The sequence below is a fragment of the Nannospalax galili genome, unplaced genomic scaffold, assembly GCF_000622305.1.
Source record: "Nannospalax galili isolate Female #2095 unplaced genomic scaffold, S.galili_v1.0 scaffold217, whole genome shotgun sequence".
NCBI classification, from domain to species: Eukaryota; Metazoa; Chordata; class Mammalia; order Rodentia; family Spalacidae; genus Nannospalax; species Nannospalax galili.
In genome coordinates, this window is record NW_008340643.1 from 1,403,543 (window position 1) to 1,414,546 (window position 11,004).

The window sequence follows — 11,004 nt, forward strand, 5'->3', positions numbered from 1 at the left end:
CAATGATATGTTTCTACTAATTATGTGGTTACAAAATAAATTTTTAAAAATTAAAAAAGAATTAATTTGCTTTATGTATGTCTTACATAGATTTACTATATAGAGATGTAGAATTTAATATTGATCAAATTTCATGTTTCTTGTCTTTTTATTTAATAAGTTAAATATCAGCTAGTAAATCATTAGAGAGTATATAATCTCAAATACAAAAGTTTCTATCTATGTGAGAACCAGGCTTAACTTGTATCACTTTTTCTAGGGCAAATAACTTACCACAAGCCTGGGATAGAGTTCTCTCTGAGAGGCCATGGCCACAGCATTGAATGATGTCTCAATTCATTATTTCCAGTATATGTATTTACCTTCTTGTGTATAAACTCACTGGCTTCCAAAAGCTCTGAAACTGCTTTCAAAGTAGGTTTTATGGAGATTCTCTGGAAATTATGTAACTCCAACAAACACAAGGCTGCATTTTAGGTAGGTGGGGGGAGGGGGGAGGGGGGGAGAGAGAGAAAGAAAGAGAGAAAGAGAGAGAGAGAGAGAGAATCCTCAGCTCAGCTGTTCCTAGTTTACTAATCCGATTTTTGAAACAGACCTCTGTGATGCTGCTATTTGAGGCTAGATCTTTCTTAGCTATTTGTGGGGCTGTCCTATATACCACAAGATGTTCATTAGTGTACCTGGTCTTTACTCACCAGAAGTCAGTAACATCCCTACCCTTGTGACTAGCAATGTCTCCAGACATCATTATCATATGTCCTTTGGGTAGCAGAGCTGCAGCTCTGCTTTTTCCTAACTAGCTGATTATCCTTGCCAAATTACCTATCTTTATTCACTGTTCGTTTGGTCTCAAACCACATATCATTATACCACCCCCTCACAGTGATGTTGATGATGAGAAAAATATATGACATCTGGTAGGCACCCAGTGACTACTAGTTCCTTCCTCTTGCTTGCACTCATTGCTATAATTTCAACACTTGGAAACAGGAATGCTGGGAGAAGGGAGAATTAATCTGTCAGAAGGCTCTGGCCTCCACTGTACTAGAGGGATGACTGCAGCCAAAGGCTATTCTATACACACCTATATTCCCTCAAAGGCAACTATCTGCAATTGTACCTCAGAGAGGAATCAGAAACAGTTAAAGCCAGGCTTTACCCCCATTTCCCTTTCTAAATACTCAGCTTTTGCAACACTTTGGGCATTCCATTCCATCAGCAAGTCTGTAATCATCTCAGTATCAATGTCCAGGTGTGCCTCAAATTTAAGAAATTCGTGTAAAACAATGCACATATTTCATAACCTAAGAGGATTACTTGTATCTGCATAAATCTCTACAAGTTCTAAAACAATCCTCATACAATCTCCTCTCCAAGCTCTTTAGATACAGATAGTTCTGTATCAAAAGGATTGGTTTACATGCAATTTAGAAATACCAGGATAATGATATTGTTCCACATAATCACAATTAGTTTATAAAGTAGGAAAGATGGACACTTCTAACACCATACTTACACGAACAGTGTTTCTATCTTACTCTGTGTGTGTGTGTGTGTGTGTATGTGTGTGTGTGTGTGTGCAGATACACATGTGTGTGAAGGCCAGAAGACAATCTCGAAATCTTGGGTGTGGTTCCTTAGGCTCTATTTACCTGCTTTTTGTGTGTGAAAAAGGGTCTGTCACTGGTCTGGAGCTCACAAAGTAGGCTAGGCTGGCTGGCCAGTGAGTAACAGGGATTTATTTACCTGTATCCACCTCCTCAGTGTTGAGATTAGATGCACAAGATACCATACCCAGCAGTTTTTAAACATGGGTTCTGGGGACTGAATTCAGGTCTTCCGACTGAGCTGTCTCCCCAAACTCAGGCTTATAAACATATGTTTTAGCATTGGGATCTCGATGTAAGAGTAGGGAACATTTCAATTTGCTCTTATTTTAAGAGCTTTACTGGGGTGTAATTTATAAACCATTAAATTATCAACTTTATACAACAAACTTTTTAATAAATGTACAGAGCTGCACATCACTATGAGTTTCTTTTTGTTTGTTTTCTAAGGTGATACTCTACTTAAATTTTATTTATTTTATGTGTATAAGTGTTTTGCCTGCATGTAAGTGTTCCCTTGTCACACAATGCCTGTGGAAGCCAGAAGAGGGCATCAGATACCCTAAAACTGGAGCTACAGATGGTTGTTAGCCACCACGTGGGTACAAGGAACCCTGGGTTCTTTGCAAGAGCAGCAACTGCTCTTAACTGCTGAGCCATCTCTCCAGCTCCCATGATTGAGTTTTTGAACCTTTCCAATTGATCCCCAAATTGACTGGCCCTTAATAGTATTTGTAGCACGTAGGGAAGTACTTTTATATTTCTTGGTTCAAAGGAACCATTGTCCCCAGGCATCCAAGAGAGCTCTGAAGACAAGTTGAAGTTAGCCATCTTCTCTTTTCAATAAAGTCCATTGACTTTAAAGGCACTAGCTCTTGGCCCCCAAATTAACTATAGTGTGACATGCTTGGTGGGTCAAGTTGAAGACTAAGAGGAAAACTTCACCTTCCTTCAGTGAGGAGGGGGCGGTGTTGAAATAAAGAAGTGGCAATGGGGAGTTTGAAGAGATTTGAACAGAATTGAAGGAAAAAGGAAAACACAATCAGTTCTAACAAAGATGCTAAGCAACTGAAAAGGAATGAGAAAGACTTTCTCCAAGTTAATTAGTTGAAATTAGGTGGCTTAGTTCATAGGCTGCTTCCTATCTGGAGGCCCGTTGCTATGTGCTTCAGAGGGAAAGGAACTGACAATCTCTTGGTTGTATTGAAGTGCAACAATAAATCTCACCATGTGGTGTGAACTACAGTATATGGCATAATAAAAGTAAATGTTATGGCACTTGACTCCATGGCCTATAATCTCCCATTCAATCGGAACACAAATTCTTCCATCAGCTAAAGAAAACTGGACAATTTAATTTTCATTCCTATTCATGCACAGGCCTGTGTTGGAGCTCTTCCATGCTTTCTATTATGCTACTTGAAAAATGGCTGCATAGTTTGATACAAACAATATCTCAATCTGACATCAACAGCTTAGTTTTTGGACCAATTGATTTCATTCGAAATTATTCTTGGCTGACAGATGCTGATAGCTGCCCACACGAGATCTGAAAAAGCCATATTCTCTAATTTAATATTATAATAATTTAAAATTACAGCTTTATTAAGAGGAAACACAGATTTATTTATAGCAAATGCTGATGGTTTCTAATGATGTTCAGGGCTGTATTATGCTATTCACTGCAGCCCACATTTGGACAGCTTCAATTGTCTGAATCACTAACAAACACATTCTGGTACAAATAATGTCCTCCTTAATTCAAAGCAATGCACAGATCCTACAAAAGCAGCCCTGGAGAGAGCCAACCCCTCTGCATTGTCCCTTGCTCCTTGACCAATCCACCTGCAAAGAAGAGTTCTGTTTTTGAGTCTCAAGACACTGCTTAAAAATCTGCTTCTCCCTTGGCCTTCGTGATGTTGCAAGGCGCTTCTTTCCCCTTAAATGTGGATTTCAGAAGGGGTGTGGTCTTCAGGTGCATCTTTCCCCCTCTAAAAAAAGTCTGTGCGTGCATGCGCGCGTGCGTGTGTGCGTGTGTGTGTGTGTGTGTGTGTGTGTGTGTGTGTGTGTGTGTATCACATGACATGGTACACATGTGGAAGTCAGAGGACTACCTTGTTTGAGAGAGGGTTTCTTGTTGATCTCTACTGTGTACACCAGGCTACTGGCCCATCAGCCTCAGGGGATTTTCCTGTCTCAGTCTCCTGTCTTACTGTTGGATTACTGAAATTATACATACTTGCTACTGCACCCTGCTTTATGTGGGTTCTGGGGATCTGAACTCAGGTCCTCATGTTTGTGCACCAAGTACTTTACCACAAGACATTTCTCCAGCCCTATTTAAAAACTTTTTCTTTCCTTCCCCTTTTCATATGATCAAGACTCTTCTTGACCCATCAGATACCTCTAGGCAAACATTAATACAAGCATTTCTATCTTTCTGCAGTCCCAGTAGTTTGACATAATTCTGGAAGACAAGGTAAGGAAGTTGATAAAGAGTGCTCAGAGTCCATGGATATGGAGGGCCACCCAGGCCAGAAGCAACAGCTATGGCACTCAAATTCAGGCTTGTAGCCACCAGTCCCATATTCTCCTTTCCCAACAGTGCTTCTTGGAAACTACTAATCTCTGCCTCCAATACTGCCAGTCTCTAAAGCTTCAGACCTCCACGTTCAGACTCCAACACTAACATGGGGTGTCTGGCCAAACTTCAAAGTTAATGTGCTTAATTAAACCCACCATATTGTTCCCTAAACTATGTCCTTCTTTTGACATGCTCATTTCTACCTGTCTTTTTTTGAACCCCAGGCACCTGACTCTAAACTCACAACTGACTTAATCATTCTCCCACATCCAATCTGTTCTGAAGGCCTAGCAATAATTCTCCCATGTCACTACTTCCACATCCATCCTTCCTTTCCTAATCCTTCTATAAGTAGCTGACTTCTGGCTCTTTCTCTCCCCTCAGCCATCAAATAACCCAACTCCTTCAAACATAGCTTTCCTTCTTCATCTGATTGGTCCCATACAGCTCTTCAGCATTTATTATCCTAATTTTTAGGATAGCTATATTATTTCAATGTCAACCATTGACAGCTCCCACTGTCTCTAGAATAAATTACAAAACCATTCCAATCAAATTCGATTTGATTCCTACTTACATTTCCAAGTCAACTCCTCTTCTTCTCAGCACAAACTTACTATAGCCAGGTTCGTCTATGCCAAGCTGCTAGCACTTCCCCATGTGACGTTCCTGCCTGTCCCTACCCATGCCTAAGCAAATGTAAGGTACAGATAAGTCTGTCCTCTTCCATGGAGGACGTCCCAGCACCCTGGCACTTGAGCACATCCTGATCAGCATTATTTCCTGCCACTCAGCTGTCACTTACTCACACATCCAGTGTTATCTTATTTGCCATTTGCTGTCTTAGAGGTCCAAGCAGATCTAATGTCCACAGAAGTAGACTCATGTGTGAGGGTATTTGAGTAATAGATATTCAAATTATTTACTGGTTGATTACATAGCTGCCCATCATCATTTTTTGAAATGCAAATAATGTATACACTAAGTTAACCTCTGCAATGATAGTCTTCTAGGACTAATGTCTTCTTGGCAAAATGAAAGAATCCAGCCTCAGCATCATCTCTCTGGGCTTCCCAACATATATATTTGGGGCTTAAGTTTCCAGAGTATGAAACCCCTCTCCATCAATACCACCAATATTTCCATACTTGTTGGTCAGACTGGGAAACAAGCTCTTCATACTTTGGTAATAACCAAACTAGACATCTCCAGACCCAAAGAAAGGATCAAAAGCCAATGCTCTTGAAAAAGCAAGACACATAGCACTATGTATTCTAGAGATAAAAAAACACCTCCCTTCCTATGTGAGGCCCCACATGACCTTTACCAACACTTTACCAATCAGTTGCTCTGGCTTTAAATATACCAAACCACAGTGGGAGAACCAGAATGCAATCTGGCTCATTCTAATGGCTACATTTCAATCGGTCACTCTCTGCTCTGCCCTGCCCTTTCACCCAATCGAAAGCAACAGCAGGCCAGTTTGTGCTGTTATTGCATCAGCTCAAGCTGTCAGGTTATGGTTCTTGACAGATTCTCAAAAGCTAGCCAAGAACATGAACCAGCTTCTGGAAGCAGCACAAGACCTTTTGGTATTTACAGTCACAAGCGTACATCCTACACAGAAGCCCTCACAAGGTCAGGACAGAGACAGCAGGTCAGCAATTTGCCAAGATGTGATTCCATTAGCAGATTCAGAAGAAAACAGAACCCAACCCCAGGAGTCACATCATGCTAGAAGAATGCTCATGTTAGGCACTCTATTGCTTTTGTAAGGCCTGCTGATGGTTTGACATTTGTTTCTAAATTGAGTGGCCAACACAGATGATGCTGGTAATATATCTTCTATGTCAAATCAATCCTGATAGTAACTGTCAGATGTTAGGGGTGGGGTGACAGGAAGGAAGTGGGTGTGGTTAGAAATGAGCAACACACCCTGGCATGATGGTATGTATATACCATTAATCTGGAGGCAGGAGGATCGTTGAGTTTGACACAACCTGGGCTACACATTATAATAAGTTCCAGGCTAGCCTGGTGTGATGGTAACTGTCAATTTGACATAATCTAGAATCTTCTGGGAAAAGAGCTTCAATGAGGGATTGTCTAGATCAGGTTGGCCTATGAGTATATCTAGGTGGGGGAATTATCTTGATTATGCTAATTGAGCTGGGAAAACCCTCCCACCATGGGTGACACCATTCCTTAGGCAGAGGTTGCTAAACTGCACAGGCATGGAGAAAGCGAGCTGGGTGGAAGCATGCATGCATTCACTCTGCTCTTGACTATGAATGTGACTAGTTGCTTCAAGTTCCTCACACCTTGACTTCCCTGCAATGATGGACTGTAACTGGTCATTGTGAGTTAAGGTAAACCTTTCTCCCCTAAGTTGCTTTTAGTCAGGGTATTTTGTCACAGCAACTAGAAAGGAAACTAGGGTGCCTGGGCTATGCAATGAGAACTGGCCTTAAAAAAAAACCTGGGGGGAGGGGTTGGAGAGATGGCTCAGCAAGCAGTTAAGAGTACTGGCTACTCTTGAAGAGGACTGAGGTTCGGTTTCCAGCACCCATATGATAACTAGCAACTGTCCTTAACTTTAATCTCAGAGGATCTGATGCTCTCTTTTGGCCTCTGTGGGAACTGCACCCAGAGGTGCACTTACAAATATGCACTCAAAACACATACACATAAAAGAAAAATAAAATTTTAAAACCCTCACCCCTCCCACAAACAAATGAAATTTAGAAAACAAAATTAAAAAAACAAAGAAAAAGAGATAAGCAACATGACAAGCCTAGTAGTGACAGATATTTTGAACTTTGAGTATGTTAGCAGAGACATACTTACCCTATACATATATAGGTGCCAGTAAAATTGGGCAAATCTGAATAAGACTGGTGGGTTATAACAACATCAATGTCTTATTGCAATACAGCACTGCGCTTTTGAGAGATGCTACTATGGGGCAGGGAGGGAAAAAGTCTCTGTATCATTTCTAAAATCTGTTTGTGAATGTATAATAACTTAACAAAATGTTAAATTAAAATAAGGCAAATTTCAAAACCTAGTCTTCTATAATAGAATACCAGAGAATGCTAACTTATGAATACAATAGGTACAAATAAAATATTCAGGGCTAAAAAAAGATCTGGACTGAAAAGGGTTGTTACCAGGATCACAATCACACTAGCAGCAGCCTCACATCCACCCAGACATACCCCCCAAAGGACTTCTGACTTTTGCTCATTCACAGTGATGTTAGCCCCCTTCCCATTATCACACAATGGTGCCTTAACCTTGAGAAAGCAAGTTCCTCATGTTTTGTGCTAAGTGGCAATTACCATCCATAACAAAACTCATTTTAAACTCAGAGTCAAAGTACTTAGTGCCACATCTAGAATAAACCCTGGCATTTTGCACTTGCACCCTTTTCCAGGCTGGAAACATGAAGTGAGTGCTGACTTCTACAAAAAGCTTCATTCATCATTTCTTTTCATTAGAACTTGGGAGGGAATTTTGCTAAAACAAAGAGGAGAGGAGAGAGGACAAAAATCCCAGGTATTTTGTTTTCATGTAGAAATTACCATCACTGACTTCCCCTCTTTGTAAAACAGTGATACCTCAAACCCAGCAAGAGCTGGTAGTCTGGCATTTCAATGGTCATGGTGGATCTCATCACACTGTTGGAAGGGGCAAAGCCAGGCTCTGAAGTTCTTTCCTAACTCTTCAAAACAAAGCAGGGCAATGCCCTTACTCACCAATGTCATTGCTGCGGTCCGAGAGGTCCTTGTCCAGAATGCCAGAGAGTGTGCTGCCCGCCAGGTCAATCTTTGGACCGTCACCCCTACATTAAAAACACAAGTCCAGACACTTAATAATTGCTATGTGTCCTTGTCATCCTGTCAGATTTCTTGCTGCACACACATTAAGGAGGGTGCTGTGTGTGGGGCAAATGGCACTGTCGCTTGTGAAGGAGCCAGAGGGAGCCAGTGAAAGCCAATGAGCTGTCTAGCCACATGGGCCATGGTACAAACTGGCCAGCAGACTGGATGTCCCTTTCTTCTGCACATATTTTCAAAGATGGCTATTTTAATAATTGTCAGTACACTTCCAGCCACAAACCCTCCCACTGGGTACACAGGATGCAACACAGGCCTGCTCCCACCCAATGGCCAAATAAGCACTGGCAAATTGGAGCTTCCCTTTTAAGGAACACAGAATTTAGCCAATGCTTCTTGTCAAAGGTCAGCTACTTTTAACCTTGAGAAAAAGTTCTTTGGCTTGGAGCTGAGGCATCAGGCAGGCTGTTGACAGGCACAAGGTGTCAAGTTGAGATCTGGCAACCTGAAGGCTGGCAATGGGGCACGAGTCTGTAAAATTAGATAGCTCCTAGGTGGTCACTCCCCTACCCCCTCCCATCTGCCCCTGCTCCATGCCCATTAGGACATGAGTGACTTCTCTAGCATTTGGGCTGGAAGCAGCCCACATATAGTATGGGAACAGGCCTATAAGATGATGAGAAAAACACAGCCTCTTTGTGTACCAGCCTGAGGTTCCTCCATATCCCTCCAAAAGGGCAGTTCTTTGGCCTTGTTAGGGAGATGAGCCCTGAATAAGGTTATCCAAGGGCTGATTCTTGCCCATAAAATGAGAGGGAGAGCTGAGCAGTTGCTCCCAGTAAGGGAATAGAAATAGTCCACCTCACAGCCTTTGAAGGTCACCATGGCCTAAAGCTGAAATACATAAGGAGTAACAGATTTACTTCCCCAAACACCTGTCAAATGCTGATTGTGCTGGGGGTATGGAGTCAAGCTGGGAATTACTTACTCTGGAAAGGCTCATGGTCTAAACAAGAGAGACACATAGACTACCACAGGCCCACAAAGCATGGGGTCACTCAAGATAGCTACATGTCATGGTCCTGAATGGGGTAGGGAGCTCTGCAGGGTGCACAGAACAGGAAGCATTACAGTTGGGCCTTGGAAAAGAAAGAAAAGATATACCCATAAGAGGCAGGATTGTGGGATAGGGAAATGGCCCAGTGGGTTAAACCACTTGCCACATAAGCATGAGGACCAAAGTTTGGAACTCTAGAACCCACATAAAGCAGGCCCAATTGCTTGCATCTATAATCTGAGTGCTCCTGAGGCAAATGGGAGGTGCAGGCAGAAGAATTCCTGGAAGTCTTTGGGCTAGCTAACCTGGTGAATGTGGTGGGCTGGGGGACACAAAGAGGCACCTTCTAAAGGTAGAAAGCAATTGAGTCACAGGACTGACACCTGAGGCTGTCTTCTAGCCGTCACAAGTGTGCTGTGTCTGTGTACACCTACATTAACAAAAAAATCTAATGAAAAAAGGAAGGATTAGAAAGAAAAAGAAAAGAAAGGATAGAGGAGAGAGAGAGAGAAGCAAGACTGAGGAGAGACCAAAGTGTGCATGAGGGTGTCAGGGGTCCCAGGACTAAAAGCCTAAAGTCCCCAGAGACAAGCAAGAGGAGACAAGTTGGCGAGATTAGCATGGGCCAGGTTATACTGGGTCAGGCATGACAGGGGTGGCTTTATCCTGGAGGTAGTGAGGTTGGAGGAACACTTGTAAGGCCAGAGGACAGGGAGGGCTCTCAATTAGGGAGCTGACGAGGTGACTCCTGCACTTCTCAATCCAGATGGAGTTGTGGGAGTATTTGCACAGAATGTCTGTTTTTGTAGGGTGGTGACTCATGGAAGGAGGAGCATCTCCTTTAGTTCTCAAGTAAACATGACTCTAAACTCTCAAATCCTCTTGACTAGAGGTAAGACTCATGTATGTAATGCTCCCTCTTCCACTCGAACTCCATAAAGACTGTTCTAGAGTATGTATTATGAGGCTTGCTGGTCCATTCAGAGCTGTGCTGAAAGAGATGTTCAAGAAAAGTATGATCTATTCAACCTGAGGGGTGAAAGAACTTCACAGCTTCTTTATTATCTCACCCTGCTTCGTAAGGCTTTGGTGTCCCCAAGCCAGGGTTCCATTTCAGAATCCATTTCTATGTTCCTGGCAACTAAGGCTCTGGGCCCTCAAGGTCACTGCCTCGGGCAGATACTAAGTCATAAAGAATGGTAGGGTCAAAGCAATTTATTTCAAAACACTTGATGGTCAGAAACCTAACAGCTACTAATCTGAAGGTGTAGTCAACTTTCGACAAGTTCTGCATATGCAGATTCAACTAACACTGGATTGTACAACTCAACAGCAAAGCCACAATGACCAGAGTGAGGTAATTCTCAAAAAAGGCAATATACAAAAGACCAGTAAGTACATGACAAACTGCTCGGCACCACTAATCATCAGGAAAATGCCAATCAAAACCACAGTGAGCTATCACCTTACACAGGTTAGCATAGCTACTACCAAAAAGCAAAAAAAAAAAAAAAAAAAAAAAACTGGGAATAGTTATACACATCTGCAATTTCAGCACCTTGGAGGTGGAGGCAGGAGGATTACAAATCTGAGACCAGCCTGGGACACATAACAGACGCAGGAGGGTTACAAATTTGGGTTTAATCTGAGCTACATAGTTAGTGAAATCCTACCTCAAAAAACAAAAAGAATAGGGGGATGGAAAGATGGCTCAGCAGTTAAGAGCACTGACTGCTCTTGCAGAAGACCCAGGTTCAGTTCCCAGCATCCACAATTCAGCTAACAACAATGTGTAACTCCAATTCCAGGGCTCTGACACCCTCTTCTGGCCTCTACAGGCATTGCACACATGTGGTGCACTTACATACACGCAGACAAAACACCCATACATATTAAATAAATAAATAAATAAATAAA

The 11,004-nt window shown here is 42.2% G+C and overlaps 1 protein-coding gene across 7 annotated transcripts in view; it reads right to left on the bottom strand.

Moving 5' to 3' along the window:
• Sh3kbp1 (SH3 domain containing kinase binding protein 1) overlaps positions 1-11,004 on the bottom strand; it is a 390,661-nt gene that overhangs the window by 34,220 nt on the left and 345,437 nt on the right. For 6 of the 7 annotated variants that reach the window (XM_029564790.1, XM_008835702.2, XM_008835705.2 and 3 more), the window contains one exon: positions 7,950-8,035. In XM_029564790.1, coding sequence (XP_029420650.1) covers positions 7,950-8,035 — 86 coding nt within the window. Of the gene's footprint in view, positions 1-7,949; positions 8,036-8,156; positions 8,542-11,004 lie in introns of those variants that run through there. The other variant, XM_008835706.2, reaches the window with a different exon arrangement.